The sequence below is a fragment of the Sciurus vulgaris genome (assembly GCF_902686455.1).
Source record: "Sciurus vulgaris genome assembly, chromosome: 2".
In the NCBI taxonomy this organism is placed as follows: Eukaryota; Metazoa; Chordata; class Mammalia; order Rodentia; family Sciuridae; genus Sciurus; species Sciurus vulgaris.
Window position 1 is genome coordinate 28,559,722 of NC_136462.1, and position 27,417 is coordinate 28,587,138.

General features: G+C 40.5%; 1 protein-coding gene across 19 annotated transcripts in view; it reads right to left on the reverse strand.

Annotated features, from left to right (window-relative positions):
- TTLL5 (tubulin tyrosine ligase like 5) overlaps positions 1–27,417 on the reverse strand; it is a 270,061-nt gene that overhangs the window by 221,813 nt on the left and 20,831 nt on the right. For 18 of the 19 annotated variants that reach the window (XR_013762165.1, XM_079129213.1, XM_079129214.1 and 15 more), the window contains 4 exons: positions 18,040–18,170; positions 10,852–10,934; positions 3,391–3,460; positions 2,857–2,941 (listed from right to left, as the gene is read on the reverse strand). Coding sequence is in view for 18 of the 19 variants with exons in the window: in XM_079129213.1 (XP_078985339.1) it covers positions 2,857–2,941; positions 3,391–3,460; positions 10,852–10,934; positions 18,040–18,170 (369 nt within the window). In the remaining variant the exon portion in view is untranslated. Of the gene's footprint in view, positions 1–2,856; positions 2,942–3,390; positions 3,461–10,851; positions 10,935–18,039; positions 18,171–27,417 lie in introns of those variants that run through there. The other variant, XM_079129219.1, reaches the window with a different exon arrangement.

The window sequence follows — 27,417 nt, forward strand, 5'->3', positions numbered from 1 at the left end:
TCATAAACAAACAAACCAGGGTCTTCTTTTCAGTGTAAGAAGGTAAAGAATTTACATAAAATAACTTATTTCACAAAATTGTCTTGTGAAATGGACTTTCTGTCACCTAGCGTTAATGAAGCCCCAAACAGAAATGATCCACTATCAGAGCTTTCCTTTCTAAAGAAGGAAACTACTTTTGCCTCCAGTTATGTCTCTTTAGGAAAAACTATGGTTTTTCTTGTTGAGCCTAAAAGTAAAAAGACCTAGAGATCTCATCCTAACCTGATTACCTTCAGTTACGTCTGCATAAAGCGCACGTCATCCAAGATTACTAGGAGTTGCAGACAGGAGGAGCTAGAGACTAATGTCGAATGTAATGACACAGTAAGTAGTCCAGTGCACTCTGGGGGTGGAACAGAAGCAGGTATGTGCCAAGGTACACAGTGAGGATGACACAGGAACTGAGCACGTTGAAATCGCTGCACAGAATAATGTGCCCTCGCAGGACTCTGGCAAACAGCTCCTTGGGCTGCCTTGGACCAGACTTTCGTAAAGCTCTGATACTCACCTATACTTTCCAGTAAACCTAACAAATTCATGTTGCAAAGTCTTGCTAATTCATGTTGTTTTTTGGGTCAAGTGGTCTAAGTATTTACACAGCTATTTTCCTAATTATTCTAAGGAAAAGCATCCACTGATTAAACATACACATGTATAGACTTTATTATATATGTATATGTGTATATATACAATATACACACACACACATATACATTTTAATTTCTTTAAGTTCATACTAGAAGCAAGAGTTACTCCAATTCAGTGGGTTCTGATGTCCAACACACAAGCAGTAGTCAAAGCATTTGCATTTCTTTAGTAAATAATGCTATTATTATTCTCTATGTTAAATGTTAATACTGCTCTCATTTTGTCCTCTGAACCATAAAGGTCTTGAAACTATGCCACATTTTACCCACAGGCAGGGTCACTAATGTTGTGGGTGAAATATTTCTGGAATATTATGCAAAACATATTGCTACAATATTTGAGAAACAGTGCACATAAATAATCTTGATATCCTTTCTCTATTGCAGAAATCAATTTCTGGTAGGACACAATCAGTTTCCGAGTAGGACAAAGGAGACAGGTGGGGTTAGGGTGAGTGGAGGGACAGTGGAGAAGCTCCTGAGACAAGGGAGAGAGCACAGAAATCTCAAATTACAAAACTGAAATCATGGACACCTTACACCCCTGCGTGAAAGTTAGGGGTGTACTTTACCTTCTTTTGTTCGAGACAATATGGGAATGAGGCTCTCAAACCTACTCTGTCTGTTTGTCTATACTCAAATTGAGAGCACAATCTATAAATACTATAGAAAATTCCTTTCCTACGAAGACCTGATTAGCACTACCAGTCAGCTCACGCTCAGATGCCTGGTTCAGACCTTTACCCAACAACTGGGAAATGTTTTAGTTTTCCAACCCTTCTCGATTTTCAAGGGACTAAGAGGTCAGACTATGGATTTCTCGTAGCCTCCAGTGTTCCCAGGACTCAAACTCATAAATCTTAGTCAAGAATATGACAGGCTTATAAATGCTGTCATTGCCACCTAGAGGTGAAGGGCAGACATGACTCAGCCAGCCAGAAGCTTTAGTTAGTCTTCCCCATTCTGATTCTAGTCAAGGGTACATCAAAGGAAATTAAGTTTATTAAATAATTAAAATATGACTCAGAAACAACAGTTGTCTGAGTTCAATAATATGCCAAAGCCACTAAACTAAACTTCAGTTGCTAAATCTTAAGTTCTATGAGGACAGAAATTCCACCTATTTTCTTTATCACCTGTATATAAATAGGCAGCATTCTTTTATCTGAGCTATTTAGCGTCTTCAAAATGCACTTTCTAAATACAGAAACATGCACAGACTGTGATTTACAGCTTGTCATGACTGCTGGCAGATGCAAACCACATCCTAAACTGCTGTGTCCTACAACAATGCACATAAGATGAACTTAAAGGCAGACTAGTTGGTTTAAAAAAAAAAGTTTTATGGGGGGAAAAGAACACAAATATAGCAAAGTCACTTATTTTAAACTATTTATGTACTTATTTTAAACTTATTATGTACTTATTTTAAACTATTTATGGAAATACTGCCACATATAAAAAATCCTATGGTTATGGAAAACAAAACTCCAAATTAGTATAACTCATACTAATTTTGTAAGTTGCACTACCTTAAAACCTACAAGGCACCTGGAGAAAAAGATAATAATGTATATATGACCACTGCAAAGTATATGACTTGCATTTTAAGGGGGAAAGGCAGCATAGCACTAAACCTGAGAGAGCCTGAGCAGCCCAGTGAATAGATTCTCATCTCCACTCCACTACCACCCAGCTGGGCGATCTCAGAAAAGTGACTATAAGTTCCCTCACTTCTCAAAGTCTCAATTTCCTCAAGTGCAAAAAGGTATTAACTACAGGATTGTTATCAGGATTAAAATAAAAGTCTGATATATGACAGGTAAATAAATGTGGGATTTCATCCTCCTTTCTGGATCTATTCTGAAGAACAATGACAAATTATCTTAATACTGTAAGATATTTCTAACAATCATCATTGCAAGACAATACCCCGTGGCCTTCATCCCTGCTGGGAAAGGTGTGCATTTACACACACTTTGTGTGGACATGCAAGGGGGGCTGAAATGTATTAGGATTGTTTTCTGTTATCGGAAGCCTGCCAGGGTATACTCTAATTTCCTGAATTGAATAAAACAGAAATAAACAGACTGATCTTGGAAAACTCCTCAGTGGATTTACTTCAATATGCCCACCTGACCCTTCCACCAAACACAAAGTGTCTCACCTGGCCAGCCCTTCTTCATAGAGATAGATGACCAGAGGATCATAGGAAGTCACGAGCACATAGAGGCGCACGTCAAACTTGAAATCTAGGAAAAAGGTTGGATGCACAGGAAAAAACATGTTCATTTGCTTTCTGCCACAGAAGGAACAGGACAAGGTAACCAAGAACTATAAAAGAAAGACCACACTCCACACTGCCCACACCTTGCCTGGTGAGAATGAATAATAACTCTACTACATTCCTATGCTATAGATATTATACCATAATATACAGTGTATATATACATATGTATATATAAATAAATAGGCAGTTTTCATTGATTGATTGCTTTGTAGCTTATAAAGCACTTTTTCTTATCTCATTTTATCTTCAGAATAATCATTGGTGGTAGGTAAGGAACCAGCCTCATCTCTGGAGCCACAGGTTCCAAGAAATTCATACTAGCTTTAAAAATTTATTAGAGAAGGCCATGAGAAGGTTAAAACATTTAGCAATATCTAACCCAACTTAGTCTGGAGCTTAATCACAACTCACCATCTATGAGCAGGGGGTTGTTAATGTAACGGGAGACCAGGATGTTCTCTTCCAGGGAAATCTGGTTTGGCTATTGAGTAAAGAGAAAGAATGGAAGGGTACAAATGCACAGGAATTCTAATTTATAATACACTTTTTAACCTTTCAAAAAGTGATCATGTGGAAAACTAAAACTCTAGGAAAAGTCTTCCTCCAGAAGTACCCATACATTCTGTTGGCCACATAACATATTACTCGTATAAACACTGTGGGTATTCAGTTGCAAAGGGGGGAATAAATTTATATAGCACCTCTCACACAATACATAACCTAAAAAGCTTTAAAGATTTATATACATATTAAATAGCTACTTGAAAAGAAGAGCTACTTAAAAAATAAATAAAAGCTTGCTTTTCCCAAAATATAAAAGTACAATGAAAATTTTAAAGCACTAGGACTATTTGTTTCCTTTTTTTTTTTTTGGATCAAGGATTGAACCCAAGGGCATTTTAACACTGAGCCACATCCCTGTCCTTTTTGCTTTTTATTTTGAGACAGGGTTTTGCTAAGCTGTGGAGGTTGGCCTCAAACTCACTATCCTCATGCCTCAGCCTCTCAAGTCACTGGGATTACAGGTGTATGCCAACAATGCATCAGGTGCACAAAGACTATCCTCAAGTGCAGGCGTTCGTTAAGTTTTTTAGAGAACTTACAGATTCACACTGGATCTCAGCATTTCCTCTGTGAAATGCAATGTTTGCTGGATTCACTTAACAGCACCCAAGCAACTAGATGTAAACACTAAATTAGAGCTTTCAAAGATTAATTTAAAAAAGTTGTTTATATAATAAATAGTGAGTGCTGTATAAGGCACTGAGGTTACAGTGATGAAGAAAATAGATCAATCTTGCCCTCACAGAACTTAGGACTTCTTATTTCTACCCTCAAAGAGTTTGAATACTATATTACAATTTTATTGTACAGAGACAGTGATATATATATATATACACACACAAAGCAATAAAAAAACAATAAAAGAACAAAAAGCAATAATTTTGTAAACATAAGATATCAAAGTGGACCAATCCAGCAGGACCACTCAGGGAAGGCTTGCCCTAGAAGAAGGTGCAGAAGTAAGTGCTGAAAGCTAATGGGCGCCAAGGGGGAGGAAAGGAAGCCATCATGGGAAGATGGCACACGAAAGGTCCAGCAGACAGGAGGGCAGGCAGATTCATGGACCTGGAGCTTAGAAGACTAAACTGAGAAATAACGGAAGGGATGATTAGAGAATGAGGAGGGAGGAACGCCAGTGGCAAAGGCAAAGGGGTTTGAACTCCTAGCAAGGGGCACTGAGGTTTAACATGGTGGGAAGTAAGAACACTGGATTCTAGGTTAAGGAAAGAGTAAGATTAAAATATGAGAAATTGAATGACTTCAAGTGTAATCAGATTAAGACAGAGTTAGCTGCAAGTCAATCCATGCAGGACAAAAGAGTTCCAAAAGGGAAGTGGCAATGATAACAATTGCGATAAAAATAGCTATAGGAGCAGCTCAGAAATAACTAATAACCTTTGCAGAAACAATGAAAATTCAGTAACTGTACTGAGCATTTACTATGTGCCAAGCTGTTCTAAGTGTATCACACATATTATTGTGTTCGATCTTCCCCCAACCCCATATTTCACAGATAAGCAAAGGATCAGAGAAGCTAGGAACCTGGCCCCAGCCATACAGCTAATAAGCAATACAGCAGCATTGGAACCCAGACAGTCTGCTTCAGAGGCACACTTTTAAGCACTACTCAATATTCTGACCCAAATAATTATCCCCAAATTCAAAAATTTGTCTATGTAACAAGGCATTTCCAATCCCAAATACTATTATTATTCAAAAAGAAGGATAATTTTATAACCCACTTTATTCACAACCAGTGAGCAACCCTGGAGTTAGAATAACGGGCCTCCCCTCATTTCCCACTACTGCTATCTCAAAGTCAGAAGGCAGCCTTCACAGCCCATCTCTGTGTGTCCTATGAACACAATGACATCAGCATTGATTCATTCCCAGTGGACTCAACCACCCAACCACTTCCTGATTTCCTTACATTTCTTGATCAGTTTCTCACAAGTGCTATCTCCATTCTGAGTCAGCTTACTGAATAAGAATTGATGCAATCATTGTTCAAAGCAGTAATCTGCAGGCTGTGCTCCAAACCTAAAGTGGATCAATCTCAGCCGCCTTCCCTGAGAAACACCTACAGGCTCTAACAGATATATGCCTCACCCACATGTGCTCTGTACCAGAGAACACGCTGGTAGGGCCTCCATTCCACTTTCCTCCTGGCCTCATTGTACATGTTCATCCACTAAGTCGAGCTTAGCATAAACACTTCAATTATCTAGGTGACTTAAATATTTGTTCTACTGTCTTTATCTCACATTTCTATCTGCATGAGGAATTAAATTGTGAATTCTCGAATAAAAGGATAGCTGGGACTGGTTTCTTTATTTGGTGGTACACACTGAAGAGTAACATTGGTGAAAGCATTCTGATGCCCTCAAACCTATTTCCTTTGCATCAATCCCCAATTAACTCATTTCAAATTATTTCAATTTCCAGCTAAAATTTCCTTCCAAAATAGGCTAAAGCAGGAATCTGAATTATTGGGGAAGTTGGAAACAGTCATTTTTCTCACTGGACCTTAAGATGAAAGTTCTCGGCATCTCTTAAGTTACTGCAGAACAGAAGAGGACAGTGATTAAGAGTGAGTGTATACTCTGGAACTGACTGGATCTGAGTTACAAAACTTGACTCTACCACTTAGCAAGATAATAATAATAACCACCCCACAGGGCTCTGATGAAGACAAGATGAGATTATATTTGGAAGGCACAATGGCAGGCACATGTTAAATGCTCAAGAAACAGCAGTTGTCATTGTCATTGTTGCAAACTCAATGAAATCTGTGTGGTTCTATCCACCAAGTTCCACAGTCTACAACACTCATCAGCATGTCACATGCCATTCTACAGAAAGCAGGACACTGATCTATAACGAAGATAAACAAGAACTAAGATTTCTCAAAATGTTTTACGGAGCGACAGCACCTGGCAGGCAGCAGGCACTCTTGAAATACTTGTTGAGAAATGAGAAAAAGACAATAAGATTAAAAAAAAAAAAGTACAAAGTAATAGAAACAAGGGAGTTCAGGTTTATATTCACACATATCAGAGTGAAAACAGTGACCTCAACCTCTCCTGACCCTTCAGAGTCTCAGGGATCACATTAATACTCATCTACCATGGGTAATGCACCAGACAAGGATGGAGGAAGTGGACAGGCATAATCAAATTCAAACCTTCATCAGAAAACACCAGGTCTTTCCCCTCCTCGAGCCGAATATACTAAATTGGGAAAACATGGCATTTAGTCATGGTTACTGAGGGAGCTGGAACAGACGGTTTTGCTCCTTATTCTGCACTTGGGGAGTTAAAGGGCATATCCTTGAGAGGCCATGCAAGCCAACCAGCCAAGACGCTTCTATCCACACGAGTCCACACTTGTCTCCTCAGTATTACATAAAAGTCATGCTTTTCCTGTCCTTTTTCCTGTTCTAATTACGTTCAAAGTTGCTATTTGCAGATATTTTCCAAAAGGTTCTGACTAGTACTGGGAAGCTGAAATAAGAGTCTCTCTCCCCCCGGGGGGAGGCAGGGCAAGATGTTTTCCTCTGACCCTCAGGCCTAAATCTGTGCCCCACCACAGTCCCTCGCCCACTCACGAGTTCTGCACACAGACCCTCCGTCTGAGCATACTCCCTCCCCTCAATCTGAAAGGAAAGCAGGCAGCAGTCTTGGAAAGAGTTACTTCATCCAGTTGGCTAATGGGTCACATATTCCATGGGAAAGGATCCAGGTATGGAAAAGAGGGGATGGGTAGGCCTTCTGTGTAAGGAAAGAGAGGCGCATTAACTACATGGCTGGTAGGTCTGGATAGAAGGTGATCAAGTTCCATTTGGGGGTGAAAGGGGAATCTGTTCCCATTAGGTGTACTCCTGCCAGCTCCCCTCCGGCCTGCTGGCACCCCCCCAGGCTTCTGTCTGGCACCTCCACTAAATACCTAAAAGAATCAGATTCATTCCAAAGCTTCACAGAGGGGGAGGGGCAAGACAAAGGTCCTGCCAAGTACTTTGATCTGTGCAGGGGGTCTCAAGGGATTCAGCCCAGTGAGGGGTGGGAGGGAGAAATACACTCTCACACAGCCTGCCAAGCCCACATTCTCTAAAGACATGTCATTCCCTTTATGAGCCTCAGCATCAGTGAAGAGTTAGGGCATGGGGCTCTCAGTTCCACCAAGGCAAGTTTAACTGTTCTATTCTTTATGATGTTAGCTTTAAAAGAACAAATCACTAGGGCAGAAGAGCATTCCAAAAGAAAAAAGTCCCAGATGAGCTGGGAATAGATCCTATTCTTTTTGACTCATGTCTAAGAAAATAAAAAGCAAACTTGTACCATAGTTGACTTTCAATAGCAATTCCATTTGGCAGCTAAAACCCAAACCCAAACTAGCGCCGTCTGAGATTCAAACAACACTGGAGCTCTTGGCGCAGAGCTGAAGGAAAGGAGCCTTTGCGCCAAGGTCAGAAAGACAAGAGAACAGAAAGCCAAGACATATGGCCAGGTTTTGTGTCACATGAGAGCCAGGGTAAAAGGCCTCCAGAGTGACCCAGGTCAGGTAACAGGGCTCACAGCCGGGGCCTGGCACTGTGGTGGGTGCTGTCAAAACCAGATCATGTATTTATACAGCATGAAAGGTCTCGCCACCATTGTTTACTGTATAGTTTTGAGTTCAGACTGAATTTGAGGATTTTCCAGAGTGAAAGACCCCTCTGAAAGTTTGTTTCTGCACACATAGGAAATAGCTCACTGTGAAAAGATAACTGGGGAATTTAAGATGGAGTACTGGCCACACACATGATGTATCTACCCCACCAATCCTCCCTTCCACTAGGACAGAAAGGATATTTTTAACAGAATGAATTGATAGCAAGGCTAGAAAAAAGCTAAAGGAGCCAGAACAGACCAAAAGTTTAAGGAAATCCTGAAAGATAGAAAGCAGATGGATCAGGTTGAAAAAAACAGTGGAAGAAGCCTGAGCCCAAAATACCAGAGGGGAACGAGCGCCCCAAGGCGGCCCCTGCAAAGTTCCAAGCTGGCAGCCAATAAACATGGAGAACGGGGTGGCCAAGGAACAAGAATCACATAATTAATGCACAAACACCACTGGGAGCAGTGAGGCCAGCAGACCTTCACAGCGGCTTTGGTCGGAAGGGTCAAATCTACAGATGCTGCTTTCAGGAGAACATCTTCTGTGGGTGCGGGGAGCTCACGAAGGACAAGAGACCTGGAGGCCACTCTCCCCAACAGAGGCAAAAAGGAAAACAAAGAAAGGCAGCTTTGCCAAACAGGGAAATCACCAAAATCTCTACCAGAGCCACAACAAGGGCCACCCTGTTTTGGTGCAGGGAAGAGACACACCTTCCACCCACACCCTCAGCCACAGGCCCGAGGCCCAGCCTGACAGGCCCAGTGCTTTGCCCTCCAAAATCGCAAGCAAGTCTCACCAGGGAGGAGCTACTAGGGAAAGCGTCCTGCAGAACCTAAGGAAACCCAGAGAGCCATCGATTTCAATTAGTCAAGTCTTTCTTCATAAATATGGCCGGACACCTAGGGATCATCAAAATTAGAAAAATTCAACAGCAAGAAGAAAGACAATCCTAAGAACATTCAACAACAGAAGAGAACTGTAAAGAAATTTCGACCCTCAGAAAGACAGATGGGTACACTGCATCCACTCAGCAACAGCAGGCTATTATTTACAAAGAAAAAATTAAAAAATAAGTGTTTCTGGAAACAAGATAGCAAATATAAAAATACAATGGATAAATAAGTAACAATGAATAGTGCTAAAACCAGTAACCCAGAAGATAGAGATGGAGAAAAGACAAAATACTAAAAATGAGGAAAAAAATCTGACACAATGTTACTGAAAGCTTGGTCCTTATCCCTGACGCCACTCCAATAACGAGGACACAGTTTTTGGAAAAAGGAAAATGAAGGTTTATTGCTTTGCTAGCAAAGGAGAAACACAGGGAACTTTTATTCCAAAGGCTATGATTCTGCCCATCAGCAGGAACAGGGAGCATTTATAGAGGTAGTTTGGAGAGAATAAGATTAGGGAGGAGAGATGAGGAAGGAAAAGATCGGAGAGAAGTTTCGGGAAAAGAAGATCGGGGAGGAGAAGGTTAGGGACAAGAAGATCAAGGAAAAGGTTAGGAAAAAGAAAAAATCATGTAGGTTTCAAAGCAACAAGGGATATAGTCAAAGCATCAAGTGAACCCCTGTTACAACATGAAGACTGAAAATGCCTTGAAAAGGAGTTGTTAAAGTGGAGGCAGACAATAAAAGTATAATTTTTCCCAAAATTAAAAGAAAAACACTATTTTCAGAATGAAAGTGTCCACCAAATGTCCAGGAGAAAAATGAAAAAAATTTTTAAAATATATGGACTTAAATACAGGTTAAGTTTCAGAATCCCAATGTTGTAAAATCTGTTTCTATTGAACGTAAAATTTCTACTTATAAAGGAGAAAAACTGAATCATAGTTATTGAAGAGAATATATGTCACAACCCTATAAATATAAAAATAAAAACTAATCAAACTTAAGAGACAGAACACAGAAGGGTGGGTAGTGGGTGATGCAGGTGCAACAGATGGCAATCCAGAAATAATCAAATGCTATGTAAAGCTGAGAAAAGAAGAAACGCAAATCACTACATTAAGTCTAAAGAGTGAGACTGGAGTTGGGATTTTATTTACTCTATATGTGTATTAAATTTTAAAACAATATTTAATAAGAATTGTGCAAAGAATCAAGCAAGATACTGAAGATGCTGATGACTTATGAACAATGAAGAGAAGCCTAATATGCACAAGTCTCTAGGTTCAATCCCCAGTATCACAAAATAAAAGAGGATACAGAAGAAAAACAGGAGGGAAGGAAGAAGGAGCAGCAGCAGTGAGGATGCCACACCAAGGCAGGGTTCAGTGGCTGGGTAACTGAGAGCAGGAACCCACACGCTGCTCCACTGAAGGTTATGCTACCACTCGTGCCTGGTGCGGAGGAAACATCATGACAATATGGTACTGAAGGCAAAAAAGGGAACTCTACTCCTACTCTGCTGCCCAAAAATCAATTAAAAGAAAAAACAAACTGCCTTTCCCTGTATTTGATGAAGCCACTTTTGGCCCTGGAGTAGAATTCTGGCACAGGGGGAGGTTTCTACCAGCAGGGTGAACAACAGCTAGTTCACACCCAGCCTCACTCACTTCCAAATGCAGATTTCAGGAGGGAACCCCTACCTATAAAGAGAAGGAACCCCCTGAGTGAGTACTGGGTCTGCTGACTTCTGCATACTTACATTGTTGATCAGGTAGACGCCCCGCCCCCTAGAAGAGGCCACTGGTTTTACTATCCAAGGTCCCCGGTCCTTTGAATATGAATCTGCTCAAATATTGGGAGATAAAAAAAAAGGGGGAGAGAGAAACAAAGAGAAAGAAGGAACATGAGTTTATTATCTTAAATTTCCACAATGGTTATCTATTCAGATACCCAAAGAATCTTCCAAATTTCTAGCTGGAAAGTAGCAGCTAAAATTATCTGTAATTTTGGACTAGCCTTAAAAAACAAAATAGCAGGAGGGAAAGGAGAAGAGGGGGAGCATAGAGGATAGCAAAATTACTCGCATAATTATTTCTTCTACCATTTCCCCTCTTTCTTAAATAAGAAGATAAAAACGAGGCCACATCTGTATGTGCAAGTCTATTACTGTCACAAACCACCTTCAGGAATCTGAAATTCTCACCTCACCTTCAGCCAACAGTGACAATGTAAGTCAAAAGTCAGATCTCCTGGTAAAGTTACTTTCCTCAAATAATGTCTCAGAGCTTCCAAGAAAAATAATCCCCTTAAATCACACAAAATGCAAGGGATGAGGAAATAAGAGTAATTCACGAGTGAGTGCACAGTACATTGCTATGGTCCTTCCCCAGGTTCAGGTGCACACTCTGAACACCTCTGGTCATGAGAAGAGAAAGCAGACAGCAGATACTAGGAATCTCAAAGGCTTGCACAGGGCCAGGGGGCAGATGGCTCTGTCTTCCACTTAGGGACTATCAAAGGACAGGGGAGACGAGGACTAAGGGCTGGGTGCCTAAGGGCTGGGTGCCGATGAGTTCTCATATCCCTGATTGGAGAGAGGGTGGACTAGCCCTCACTCTCCACTGGGGGTCAGGTGTGGGCAGTGAAAGATGAACATTAACATGTTTATTGTTTCTTGATATTTTTCTTCTGTGAAAGAAGAGACAGGGAAAGGATATGTGAAGAAATAAATCAAGCAAATGCAACTGCTTCTGAGGAGATCACGCAAAACTTCCTTTTTTCAAAGTACCTAGACTGCTTAGGATCAAGATGCTACTATTTTATCTAAAACACAACAGCATATTCCCAATAAAGTTCCCTAAAGTTTATGTTTCTCTGGTTTGGGTTATTTAAAGGTAAGTACTTCTCACTGTGTGCTTATTCACCCCTCTCCGCCCCCAAATAAGCACACCCACATTCTGCTGTCCTGAACGAGGCCTATGGCAGGCATGCCACAGGACCAGCAACCCAGTACAGCTCTTCTCTTCAGCTCACTTGCCAGCAACTACTTGCCTCCTGTTCCTTCCTCTCCCTACCAAATAGTCTCTTTGGGTTTCTCAACAGGAACTTGACTTTGTTAGTGACACAAACCATTTCACCAGGAGAGAAGAAAAAGATCTCTGTCCACTTTAACCACTTTCCCCCGCCTTCCCTCCTTAATGCCATTTAACAGAATCAGAAAAAATGTGCCACACAGAATCTAAGACTCACTCTGCTCTCAGAACTGAATCCTCTACTAGTCACACACATGTGGCAGGCTGTATGGGGAAGATTACAGAATGCTGCATTATAATAGCAAAAGATTAATTAAATACACTACATCACATCTATGAGAGGTAGGCAAAGTGTTTTTATAAGAGCCAGGTGGTAAACATCTTGGGTCCTATGGATCATGCACACTTCGCCACTGAAGGCCAAAAACAGCCAAATGCGTAAACCATGGGACATGGCTATGTGCCCATAAAACTTTATTTCAGGCAAACTGAATTTCATACAATTTCCACATCAAAAATTTTATTTTTCTTCTGAATTTTTTTCCCAACCACTTAACATTGTAAAAATCGGGGCTGGGTTGTAGCTCAGTGGTAGAGTGCTTGCCTAGCACATGTGAGACACTGGGTTTAATCCTCAATACTACATAAAAATAAATAAATAAGTAAACAAAACAGAGTTAAAAAAAAAAAAAAACTTTTTTTAGAAAAGGGTCCACTGTGTGGATGGACCACGTTTAAAAAAAAAAAAAAAGTGTAAAAATCACTCAGCTCATGGGATGCCCCAAAACAGGCACAGAACTGATCTGACACAAGCTATAGTTTGCAGAAACCTGTCTACACAACAGAACATTAAGCATGCAAAATGAGAACAGTATTTATTAATAGAATGATCGCAAAGATATTCTGCTAGTGAAAAAAGGAAAGTGCAAGACAATGTGAATTATATGCTTCCCTCTGTTCACACGCAAGCTACTTGCTAGTAAATGCCAAAAATATCTCTAGAAAGACAGGATTAGAATTAGGGAGGAGAACTGGGTGACTAAGGAGGCTTTTCATTGATTGTCGTTTTATATATTTTATACCATGAAACTATATTATCTTTTAAAAATATAATTCATATAATTTTGAAGTCCTGCTATAGAAGACAGGTTTATAGTTAGAGAAGATAAAGTCAAATCTCCATAAAATGAGGTCACTGAGTATATTTTTTTATTGTGCTATTTCCCCCAGATTTTTGAGACAATGGATTGTTTGAACAGGATAAGCTTTTGATATTAAAGCAAAAATTTAAAAATTTTCTAAGCTTCATTCATTAATTCAAGAGCTCTAAGTATCTAATCTGTATCAATTAGTTTGCTAGGCAAAAGGCATACAGTAGTCTTGTTCTCACAAAGATAGATTAGCAGGAAAGACAGCCATGAAATAAGTAATTAAAGCTACTCAAAGTGAAGAAATGTCAGGTGCTATAAAAATGGAGACAGCACCCTCCACAGTGACAACCAGAGAGAGAATTCATTTCCAGGAAGGGTAAAGTCTAGCTACATGCAATTTTTCTATCTAACATGTTGCATAATCAATCTTCTTTGCGAGCTAGCTTCATTATTATCATGTTGTGGAAATTCTAAATATCAAAGACTTTCTTCTATGCAAGGCTTTTCACCTTGGTTTGTGGTATTTCAGAACAAGGATCAATTTATTTCACAAGTGCTAAAAATGTGAGCAGGAAGCAAGAAACATTGGAGGCAAAGGCAGGGCAGAGGACTGGGCAGTCTGCCTGGATGAAGACGCCTTAGACAAGTTCTACAGCCCTTTCAAGTGCCTTCCGTTCCTGCAGGGGTAGCATGTTCCATGTAACAGAGAGAGAAATGAGGAAGGAGGAGAAAGATCATTCTACCACTAGTTTTTCAAGTATATGACAACACAGGTAATTTGTTTAAACTACCTACTCTAGTCTTTAATAGAAGGGGTTTCATCTGATTTTCCAAGATCTCTTATAACTCTAAAGTTATGATTTCATAAATTCACTCATTGCTTTGAAATCCAAGCATCTGTAATGAACTGGCTGATATCAAAATTTTGCACAGATCTTAAAATCATTTCTCAGCCTCTGTTCTAACAAGAGATGGCCACAGAGCATAATTTTGGGAAAGTTTTACTTCTTTACTGGTGCCACCCATCTTTGTTGCTTCCTGCATCTTTCTGCTTAAATGCTGTCCTTTGGGGAAAGTGGCTGGGTTGGTCAGGTCCTTCAGGGTTATAGACCTTCAACTCTTCTAAACACCACCTATAACCGGCTAGGGGCTGCAGGAGCCTAAAGGCCTGCTGTGTACTCCCGTCCCGATGTTCCAGTTACTGGGAACAGGTCAGGGAGTATGCAGGCTTCCACACCTCTGGACACAATGGCTGGTCTCTGAACTAGATCTCTGCAAAGACAGGTTTAAGGTTTTCTCTTTTTAGTACAAAAACCTTAAATTCATGAGATGCCCCTGGTGATATCCCCAGTGTCCCTGGGCAACCCTCACAGCCAACCGGCATCGGTTCTCATACAAAGGTTCTTCAGGGGCTATTCCAATCCCTTTTTGCCCCTTTCAGACATCCAAACTCAGCCACAGGCCCTTCACTCTTGATATCCCACCTCACTGTCCTCCTCACCAAGAGGAGGACATAAACCTACTTACCTGCGTTCTTCTTCCTTAAAATTTTATCTGTGTCAGCACTTGGCCTTCTTCCTTCCCTCCTTTTAGGAAAGCCATGCCCACCTTCTGCTCTACCGCTCACTCTTCTATTTGAGCTCCCCACATAACCCTCTCCTGCCCACTCCAGACCTCTATCCCTTGCTCTTCTTCCATCTTTCCCTCCTCCCTGGTTCTCTGTGGGGCTTCTTCTCTTTCTTTTCTATCCCTTTAGTAATTCCTTCCAACTGCAATCTTCAGAATCCATGTCTCTGACCAAACTCAAAGTTGATTTAATGGCTGAATGCAAAACATGTCTGCCTTAGAGGCACTTCAAATCCATACCCTGTCCACATTTAACACGACTCTTGCCCTGTAACTCCTCCCCCTTTATGAGCCTGACTATGTCCCCTTGTTAAAGACTTAATAATCCTCTGAGGATTATTAAGCCAACAGCACACACACACACACACACAAAGACTTAATGATCCTAGCAGGACACAGTGGCACGAGCCTGTAGTCTCAGCTACTCTGGAGACTGTGGCAATAGGAGGATTGCCTGAGGCCAAAAGTTTGAGGCCAGTCAGGGCAAACTGGCAATCACCGAGCTTCCCCAGAGTCAACCTCCAGAGGCATCCTCGGCCCTGCCTCGCCCTCACAATAATCAGCCCTGTCTGCCCAGCACTTTCTGCTTAGGCCCGCCAGCCCGCGACACAGGAGTCCAACACACTGCTCATCCACAACACCACATCACTGCACGGCTCTCAAAGCAAACACCACTTTTCTTCTGCTTTCTCTAATTTGTTTCACACAGTTGTTTTTCTAAAGTCTCGTCTGTTTACATCCCTTCTCAAAAAATCTTCTACTGCCCACACTCAATGAAGCAGTAGAGACTCAGGAACACAAGAGTCATGGAAAAAATGGAATTTCCAAGTTGAACATACTAAATGGACACCAAAGGAAAAGAGGGGAATTCAAAACAGACTTTACAAAAAATGTCTCTGTGAAAGAGGAGGAGGTTTTCCCCTCTAATATGTAAAGTTAGTCACACATTCTGATGCTGTTGGATTTTTCTCAAATGGATTTAAGTGTAAAGGGCACAGATCGTGGACAAGTGACAGAGTGGCTGGCATGCTGGGAAGACTGAAACCAACCAGATTCTTCTTTCCTCACACGTCTTTCTTGTCCCCGTCTTCCACGGGCACAGTGAGTCACCGCCATAGTCTTTGGGTGGCAACAGCGGTGACTGATATATACTGGGAATCGAGGAATCTCAATCATTTGCCTGCAATTGCTGGCTTCAGGTCAGGGCTGTAATAATGCTATGTGTTCTATTGACCTTCTGAACTCGTTTTTGTTAAAAAGTAGAACACATGTAAGTTTGAATAACAGGTTAAAGAAGCCTCTCCATTGAGACCCTGGTCAGGCCTGAGCTGCTGGAGGAACTCCAACCCCATCCAGTCATCTGAAGGAATGATCCCTTCATCCCACCTCCACAAAGACCAGGGGAAGGCGAGGGGGACTTCATCTAAGACTCCTTTAGGCTTTCACAGAGAATATTCTGGACTTGAATCTCTCCTTAGAAATTCAACAACAGGAGTTCATATCTGGAGCTGTTTTATATTGCTGACATGTTAGCTGAAGCCTATTTATACTGTAATGCTGGCTTATTTTTTTTACTTTAATTATATAACAATATAATTAAACATAACATGAAATGGGAAATAATATTACGAATTTACTAAGCACCTATCAGGTAATCAAGCAAAAGCAATCCTCCTACTTCAACCTCCTGAGAAGCTTGAATTCAAGCATGCACCACTGTATCCAATAAAAAAATTACTAATTACAAATGCTCAGCTCTGAGTGCACTATAGCTGGAAAGTTAACTTACTTAATTGGTGCTCTATATGACCCATTTCAGAGCCTTCCATGGGCCAAGAATGAACTGCCAGCCAATGGTCCCCACTGGAGTCACAAGTGGAATCAGAGTTCCTGATGAACCATTGTTCTCTTCTTCCAAAGGATGAACACCCATCAGATGACCCAATCAGATTGGCAAGCTCAACAGGTCAAAAGAACCCAGTCAGGAAGACTCCCTAGAGTCTTGCTCTCCATGCCACTTCCTCCATTCGTAAAATAGGAAGTTTCTCTTTTGGACTTACTGAGAAGAAACTTTCTGTTTGTCCTGTTGGTGTGTCTCCCCTGACACTCCTCAAAGAAGAACCCTTTCTCACTAATCAAGTGAGGTGTGATCAGTGCTGGTATGCTGCCCAGGGTGTCTAGCAGTACGGCACAGGGACAGCATGGCATTCCACCATGTGCAAGCTGAAGGAGCCAGGGGAAATTCCTTAACCAATACGTACCTCAGTGTCCTCTATAAAACTCCCTCAGAGTAGAGGTTCCACTTAAAAGAGTGCCTAACAGAGAGCTAATGTTCCTCAAGTGTCAGCTACTATCATGTTGACTATTTAGAGTCTCCACAGACCCACCTCAGACCCTCCCCATCTTCTGCATCTTCTGTGCTTGAAGCCTACCCTTAGTAGTCAGGCTCTGTCCCCAAGGAGGGCCTGAAATAGCCCAGCTCCTCAGCCTGGGCCTGGGTAGGTAAGTTTACAATGAGGTACAAGAAATAAGAAGCCAATTTTAGACCTGGATCTAGGTCAGACGTTCCTACATCACTTTACCAGCAATACAGCTGACATTTAGATCCCTATTTGACTTCCGCGTGTATTTTTTTTTATTAGTCTGAATTCAAAGTAGAGAGGGTGTGTCTAACTGGTACCTCCAAACCCTAACATCAAAAGATATATGATACCTGTGCCCCAAAGAAAAAAATCAGACAAGTCCAGAAATCAAGGTGGTAAGAACATTTCTTAGAGGGCAAGGGAAAAAGAGACCCCCAAAAGGAAGCATATGTGGTTCACAGGGAGAAGTATCAAGTGTCTACACAGACGCTAACTCTCACTGATGAAGAGACAAGCAAAAGTCCCAAGACAGGGCATACCTATGACACCAAAATGTCCTTGCATACACAATACAGTCATCTTACCAAAAATAAATGTACAGGTGCACAGTCAGAATAAAACTAGTTTTAAAGTTATCTCTGCAACTGTTTTACTAGAGAACTAAATCCTTTAAAGACTCAAAAAGCCCCAATTGGTTGATATCATGAGGTGTCTCTGGGGTAAATGTGCCCCAAGTTCAGGTGCTGGCGCTGGGCATTCTCAGTCAAGCACTTACTACAGAATTCCGCGTACTCAGCTGGCAGGAGGAAGGTCTGAGGGAGGATGTGGAAAGCCTTGAATCCATGCGTATGCTGCATTCGAATGATGTTTTTGTACAGTCGGTCCTTCCGTGTTAGTTCATAAGACCTAAAAGCCAGAAAAGAAACTCAGAGGTTTGCCTATGTTCATTCTGAAGAGTTAATAATTCATGGTCCTGGAGTGTTACTACAGATATGTCCCAAATCTATTTGTTAACCAAAAGGTGTATTATCATTGTCATTAAATGAATTTTATTGATCAGATTTATTCATTAAGATAAAATTTATGGCCAGATGAGGTGGCACACATCTGTAATCCCAGCTACCTCGTAAGCTGAGGCAGGAAGTCACAAGTCTGAGACCAGCCTGGGCAACTTAAACCCTGTCTCAAGAATAAGGTCTGGGGATGTTAACTGAGTGGTAGAGCATTTGCCTAGCATGTGTGAGGCTCTGGGCTCAATCGCCAGTACAACAAAAAGAAAGAAAGAAGGAAAGAGATATAACATATGTACAATAAATTTCCCCCTTTGTGGTATATAATTCTGAGTTGGGACGAACATACCATTAGGTAACAATGACCAAAGTCAAGCTATAGAACAATTCTAATACCCCAAAATTGCCTCAAGTCCCTCTGCAGTCAACCATTTCAGTCGCCAGACTCTGGGCTCATATTTTCTGTCACTGCATTTTCACCTATTCCACAAAGTCATATAAATATGCTACATATCCTTTCAAGATCAGCTTCTTTCCCTGAGCACAGGCAAGCTAGTCTTGAAAGGATATGTATCCTTAACTGTTCCCAGTACTCTGGTTGGAACCCAGGGGTGCTCTACCACTCAGCTACATCTCCAGTCCTTTACGTTTCTTTACTTTGAGACAAGGTCTTGCTAAGTTGATGAGGCTGGCCTCAAACTTGTGATTCTCCTGCCTCAGCCTCCCAAGTCACTGGGATTACAGGCATGTGCCACTGTGCCAAATAAGTTTTTAGAAGTTTTTATGTGAGCATTTTCTTTTTTTTTTTAGGAGTGAGACTTCTAAGTTGTTTAGTTATGTATTGTATTAGCTATCTATTGCTGCATAATAATCCCCAAACATAGCAGCTTAAAATAACAATATGCATTTTCTGAGGAACAGGAATATGGGATGACAGAGTTGGGTAGCTCTGTCTCAGTAGTCCAGTGTCACAGTCACCAGGCCTGATGGCAGATGAAGGACCCACTTCCCAGGTGGCTCACTGGCACTGGAACTGGAACTCAGAGGCTACTTTTGCTAAAAAGCAATGACTCTTCACTTGGGCCTTCAGATGTCCAATGAGTAACTAAAAGTTTGATAAAATCTTGGCATCTCTGCCTTCATTTTGTATCTGTCTCCTTTGCTACCTTCAACTTTGGATCAGATTCCTGCTCCAATCTGCCCATAGACATGTTTATCATTTAAGAAGTATCTGTCTAAAATCTGTTAATACAAGGTTAATTTACCTAGCCGCTCCATCCCATTGCAAGGCTACAGACACCAAGCTTAGAACAACTAAGGTATTTTCAAGATTCCAGGAACAGCAAATCTTGCAGGTCGATTGCCCCAGGATGGGAACCGAGGCTGTCCCCCAGGTGTTCCATGATGGGAACAGAATCTTGCGGAGCCTGACCTCAGAGAAAGCTGAACAGACCACAGTGTGACCGAGACGCCTTAACTATGCAAACTCCTTGCCCCCCCACCACCCTGCTGATTCTGTCCTTCCACAATATAGTCCTGAAGCACCCTAAGACAGGGCTTAAGACACAGGTCCCTTTTTCTTCCTGGTGTGGCCACTAAATAATGAATTCCTTTCTTGCTTCACCATGACTCTGAGAGGACTCTCAGGCAGCAGGGGGCTAAATCTGATCTGTTGGGATGCCCAGAGTCAGGCCTCAGCCTAGAACTCTGATAACAGTATGGCACTGGCTGCTGGCAGGTGGCCTGGGCTCCTCCCTATGTGAGTCCTTCCACAAGGCTGAGTGCCTTCCTGACATGACCACTGGCTTCTCCCAGACCCAGAGATCCAAGAAAAAAGCTGTCATGTCTCGTATGACCTAGTCTCAGAAGTGACACACCGTCACTTCTGTCACATTCCATTTATTAGAGGCAAGCCACCAAGTCCAGCTGACACTCAAGAACAGAAAAATTTAGCTCGACGTTTTGCAGCAGTGTCAAAGAATTCGTGGACACATTTTACAATCATCACAGAAGTATGTTTACCTTTCTAAGAAACTGCCAAACGGTTATTCTGAGGATACTGGAAAAACAAGCTCAGTCTCTCCTTCCATACTCTGAGATATAGAGGAAATACCAAAGTGTTTTTTTCCTATTCTCCACTCTTAATTCAATACGATTACTCAGCCAACACTTCTGATACCAGATGTGTGGGGATCTTCCCCACAGACCAGCAAGTAGTCCCACAGCAGACCTAGCTGGGTGTCTGCTAATTCAATTCTATTCTGATTCTATCTACCTGGAGAGAGCAACAGATCCCACAGGTTGAGGTCCCTGTCCCACAGACTGCTCCTCACTTCTGAGCTAGCTGCAAGTCCCAGATTGTTTTACCAGTGCTTCTGATTGTCTACAGAGGAGGATTCTCAAGCCCCTCTCCTTGAATTTAATTAATTTATCAAGAGTGGGTCAAAGAGCTCAGTGAAGGACAGTTACTACTTTTTATAAGGGATCGTATAAAGGATAAAGATGGAGAGATACACGGGGAAGGTATGGGCAAAGGAGCATTCCTCCATTCTCCTAGCATTCCATTCTCTAGGAACCTTCTTGTTCAGCTAAACAAAGCTCTCGAAGCCCAGCCTTTGGGGCTTAAAGGAAGCTTATTAGATAGCCATGACTGACCAAATCACTGGTGATTGATCAACTTAACCTCCAGCACCTTGCCCCTTCCTGGAGATTGAGGAGCAGTCTGAACCTCCTCAACTCTAACCATGCCTTGGGCTTCCTATGACCAGTTCCCATCCTGAAGCTACCAAAGGACTGCCAGTCACCAGTCAATTCTTTAGCATACAAAAAGGATTTTAGGAATTGTACATCAAGAAATAAAGACTTAGGGACGGGGTTGTGGCTCAGTGGTAGAGCACTTGCCTAGCACATGTGAGGCACTGGGTTCCATCCTCAGTACCACATAAGAAATAAATAAAGGTATTGTTTCCATTCACAAGAGCAAATATTTATATATTTTTTTAAAAAGGAAATAAAGACTTAGATCAAATATATTTCAAAATATCAGTTATCCAAAGTGGTTGCTGTACCATTTTGCATTCCCACTACTGACATGTTAGTATTCCAGTTGCAACGAGTCTTGCCCAGCACTTGGTTTTGTGGTTTTCAGTTTTATTTTTAGCCATTCTAACAGGTATATATTGGTACCTGACGTGGTTTAATTTTTATTCCAATGACTAGACTAACAAGATACATGTATCTTCTTTGCAATATCCATTCCAATTTTTTGCCCATTTTGAAAAATAGAATTAATGGTTTGTTACTTTCTTATTCCTGGTGGACTGAACCCCACGATGCTTCATTACTGAGCTACACCCTCAGTACTTTTTATTTTTTGAGATAGGGTCTTGCTAAGTTGCTCTACCAAGTGATCCTCCTGCCTCAGACTCCCAAGTCCCTGAGATTACAGGTGTTAAGTCACAATGCCTGGCTTTTACTGCTGAGTTTTGAGAATTCATTATACATTCTGGATACAAATTCTTTATCAGACATGTGTTTTACAAATATGTTCTCCAATGGCTTGTTTTTCCATTTGAAGAGTTTTTCAAAGAGCAGATTTTTAATTTTAATGAAGTTCAATTTACCCAATTTTTTTTCTTTTAAGTGTTGTGCTTCTATTGTTGTATCTGAGAAGTCTGCCTAACCCGAAGTGATAAAGATTTTCTCTCTACAGTTTATATTTTAAAAACTTTGGGGGTGGGAGTACTAGGGATTGAACCCAGAAGCACTTTACCACTCAGCCAAATCCCCAGTCCTTTTTATTTTTTATTTTGAGACAGAGTCTCTTCACATTGCTAAGGCTGGCCTTGAAATCACAATCATCCTGCCTCAGCCTTCCCAGTCACTGGGATTACAGATGCTGGGTGCCACCAAACCCGCAAGTTTATGTCTTATATTTAGGTCTATAATCCTTATTCAAAATGGGCTTTTAAAAATTGATCTATGAGTATAAAAATCTATTCTAAAACAGATTTCAAATATGAATGCAAAAGACTGCATTCTTGACTTTTGATAAACACTCAAAAATCTCAGGTTCTAAAAACCAAATATGTAAAAGAAAGTCTAGCTTTGTCAATAAAATCTATGCCTATTCACGTCTACAAATCATTATGAAATATTTTAGGAATGCTATGTGTTTTGTTTTAATTGAATCACAACTCCCTAACAGTACAAAAATATATGGTTTATTCAGATTATGAGGAAACACCAATATAGCAACCAACAATTTGCAAAATTAAAGAATTCTAGAAATTATTGTGCCACTGCTGTCTATAGATGTGACCTGAGCAATACACCCTGACAAAAAAATTCTGGATTCATTACAAGTAAAGATGCAAACTGAGAAAATTCAGACACTGAAATACTAGAATTTCTAAGAAGTTCCATTAATTTCTTCTTAGGAAAAAAAAAAAAAAAGAGTTGAACATATCAGAAAAAAATAGGAAACAGGAAAATGGAATGTGGCTACCTAATCCATATTTACAGACCTAATGCCATGGCAATAATCACTCAACTTTTTTTTTTACTATATGGAACTCATATCACCACCAGTACCGAGGGTCTGCTATATCCCTCCTCATAAGGCCTAAGACAGACCTTAATTTTAGACTACAACAATCTTTAGTACAGTCAAGTTCCAGGTTAAAAGCCCCACTGAGAACTTAAATACATCACTGAGAGATGAATACATAAGAGGTAAAAGTACAAAGAAAAGCACAGATTTGATCAGAGCGATAACCACAACCTATACCAGGGGGTATATTCTTGAGTATTTCAAATAGGCACTTGCATTAGCCTCAATTCAGAAGTCTGCATTAGAGTGGTTTCCCTGGACCTCACAGTGCTGGGGATCAAAACCAGGCCTCATGCACACTAGGCAGGTGCTCTGCCACTGAGCCACATCTCCAGCCTGTTCCACTACTGTAAAACCATCTAGTAAATCTGTCATAACCATACAAAGCTTACGCCTATCTATTCCTCAGTTCAGAATTTTTCTAAATTATTTCAAAGACTGCTTAGTCAAACCTAGGTATCACAAATACTTTTTTTCTTACCCCTTGTCTTCTTCAGAAATCTAAGAACAGGCACTCAAATTTCAGTATGAAATAACCAAAAGAACTCCTTAAAAATCTATACCCTGGACCCTGCCTCAAAATACCAGAATGAAGCCTGGGATTCTGCACTTCAAACAAATACTCCAGGTGATTCTGAGGCCCCACACCACTAATTTAGTATGCAATAGTAATTTCCAAACTTATCTGAAATTAACAATACTGCTTTTTAAAAGATATAGATGTATTGGTTTCCATTTCCTAGGAGGGTGAAGTACCCAGAAGATGATTCTTAAATACACACCTTCTCTGGAGATGACGATTTCCATGATCTGCAGTGGAATCTGAGAATGTACCATCTTAAAACATACCCCAAGACAGCAGAATGAATCTGACATAACCTTCTTCCATACATATGTGAATACACCACAGTGAATCTCAACATTGTGTACAACCACAACACATTCCCAATTAGAATAAGATATACTTCATGTTTGTATAAATATGTCAAAATAGACTCTACTGTCATGTATACCTAAAAAAAAAACAAATAAAAATTTATACATAGATTTAAATAGATTTAAAAAAAAAATTTTTAAAAGTATCCCAGGTAATTCTTATAATTAAGGAATCAGAAACAGAACCAGAGGGTAAGGAAAACAAAAACAAAAACAAAAAACTTGCACTTCTCCAAATGCCCAATATCGGTGGTGGTCAAATGCTCTGCCTGGTGCCTCCTGCACAGTTAGGAAACTGTGTATCATATCCTCTTGCCTGGTTATGTCAAGCATCTGGGATTTCTCATCACCAATTTTAAACTGTTCCCAAGTCACTGATGAATGGTAAATTATTTTAAAGTAAAACTATTAGCACCACACTTTTAAGTGTATTCGAGGAAATCTAAATAACATCAGGATTCAATAACTCCCATAACAATTTAAAAACTTGATTAAAGAAAACGCTTAGTCAGCAGCTCTTTACTTTTTAAAATAACACTTTTTCCTTAAGTTAACTTATGTACAGGAAAGGACAGAAATTACAGGTGCAGCATGACAATGTTAGCAAAGTGAAAAACAGCTATGTAGTCACACGCACAGTGAGTAGGGGACACTCAGGCATGCCAGAGGCCGCCCTCCCCCATTAGGTAGCATCTGATCTCTCAGTTTTCATTCTTCCACTAAATTCCTAACAAAAGATAAGTCAGCCTAACAGAACACATTTAATTCTTGTATTTTACATTAGATCAAACTCTCTATAGCAAATATATACATTTTAAAATTAAAATCTCCTTTGATCATAAGGCTTTCTTGTGTTAAACACTAATCAGTGCCTAGATAAGAACTCTAAAGAGATGTGATAATGAAGGGATGCAGAGGGGAAGCTGGCCACCTCCCTATCTCCAACCTTTGAGGATCAAAGCAGAGCGACCCTGGTTGTAAAGCACAAGAATGTCCTCATAAACATCTGAAGAACTCCACCTGCACAGGGGGCTCCTGGCCAGCCTAGGTGTTTCCCTGCCTCTAGGCGCCATGGCCTCCATTATACCTCAGCTTGTCTCCAAGGAGGCAAATGTCTAGAATCTCTCCCTTTAGTTTTCCAAGTTCTTTCTTTGGGATCAATAAATATGTATGTGAGTGTGAGTATGTGTGTGTGTGTGTGTGTGTAATGATTATCACTGAAAGTAATGAAGTGTACAATTCACCAAAATGTCCTAAATATTGAAAATTCTAAATTAAGTATGTTACTGTAATATAATATAAAGCTGCTCCCCTGCCCTTTCCGCTGCAGTCATTGCCCCACCTCTCAACTTCTTGTCAGTCTGTGAACATCCTAGCTAGCTATTGGTTCATCAGTCAGCCAACAAGTATCTTTCTCTGTTATTGGTCCCGTTAGCCCGGGAATTCGACTGCTTAAGAATAGCCCCCCACCATATTCTCTCTCTCTTCTCCTCTCCTCACTTTCATGCTTCTCTCTCTCCTCCTCATTTTCATGCTGTCTCCTGCATTTCTCTCTCTCCTGCCCACACGCCCTTTCTCTTTTCCTCTCATTTTCTCTCTTACCCTGCAGGGAGACGCTCTGTGTGTTTAATAAACTCCCTTATGTGAGTTCCCAAGTCCGGCATGGTTTTCTGGGTTCTTACAGTTACAGGTTGAGCTTCCTTAATCTAAAATTCAAAATGCTCTAAAATCTGAAATTGTTTGAATACCAACCTAATACCCAAGTGGAAAATTCCAAACCATGAAAATGGTTTGTAATACAAAACCGATACTTCGCCCTTTCAGGTGCAGCCATTTCTCCCCGCCTCCCAACCACCTGTCAATCTGTGCTCCGCCTGCCTCTTACATTACAGGAATTTCCGCCTAAGCTACTATGGCCATTTCCTGCTTCCCACGTTATGTCCTAACATGCTAGCTAGCTATTGGTTCATCAGCCAGCTTGCAAGTATTCTCCTCTGCTATTGGTTCCTTCCAGCCCGGGAGATTTCAATATCTGGGAGAAGCGTCCACGCCATCTCTCTCTTTTCCTTTCTTTTTACCCCGGAGCAGACGCGCTATTCCTTGGCATAATAAAGTCTCTTGTGTGAAGCCCTGTGTCCGTCCTGGATTTTTCTGGGAGCTATTGTTGAGCCGCAACTGAGACCGGGCATATGGAGTACCAGTTCCATCTGAGGGGCTGGAACTGCCGCGGGTCCCGAGCTGAGCTGCATTTTTCCTTACATGGCTCATACACAAAGTTTATTGGTATCATCATCATCATCATTATTATTACTTAGGGTGCTGGGGATCAAACCCAAGGCCATGCACATGCTAGGCAAGCGCTCTATTACTGAGTTACATCCCCTGACCATATTCAAAATGATTTAAAATACTGTATAAAATTACTTTGGACTGTGTGTTTATTTATGAAACATAAATAAATTCTGTGTTTAGACTTGGGTACCATCCCCAAGATATAATAAAAACAGAAATCTATAGGAAAACGATGAAACATTTAGGGATTGTCATAAATTGTGAGGAAGTCAAGAATACATGACAACAATAAGCTAATGTAAGATCCTTGAACAGAAAAAGAACAGGACTAGAAAAAGTGGTGAAATAATACCATACTAATGTTAATTTCTTAGTTTTGATAGTTACACTACTGTTACGCCAGATATTAACACAAGGGAATGAGGTTAAAGAAACATAGTAACTCTTCATATTATATTGGCAACTTTTCTGGAAGTCTAAAATTAGAGTTGTAAAGTTTTATTAAGAAAGTTCACAATATTATTGTTAATATTAAAGTGTTTGAATTTCTCTTGAACACGAGTTACAAGAATTTGGATTGAAACAGGAAGGATATAGCAGAAATCACAAAATTACTGCAATGAGAAAATGAATTATTAATGCATTCAAAGAGTAGTCAAGGAAAATACAGGTTGGACTTTATTATTACTGAGTCCAAATCAAGATGCAATTTCTATATAAGTACAGCAATACTTCAAAAACTACTAAAATAAATAATATACTACTAAAATGAATTAGGAATGCAGACTCTAGCATGGACTATTTTAAATACTGTTTAAATACCTTTTTTAAATAGATGCATCTGCTTTACTTCAAGCATGCAGTCACACATTTAGAAAACCAAATCCAAGCACCAAGGAAGAAAATTTAAGGTTTAAATTATTTTCTGTCAATGAAGTTCAGACATAAAATAAAAATGTAACTTACTCTGAAGACACACAATTATCCAAGAGTATGAAGAAACCATCTGACAAGAAAGAGAGTACAGGCCAATATTTACACACATTGCGTGCACAATAATAGAACTGAAAAACCAAGAAACAGCTTCGTTTCATGAAAATGAGGAGAAAAGCACATAAAGTAACTGAAAATAAAACTGGTTTTATTTGGGGTACAAGCCCTGGAGATAAAGTAAAATGTAACCACTGACCAAATAAAAAATCTTTTATTAGATTTGCATCTCTTCATTAGATCATCATTAGGCCACATATCTCTCCATGAACGCTGCTAGAATAAGTTAGGGTTGCAGCATCAATTTTCTTTT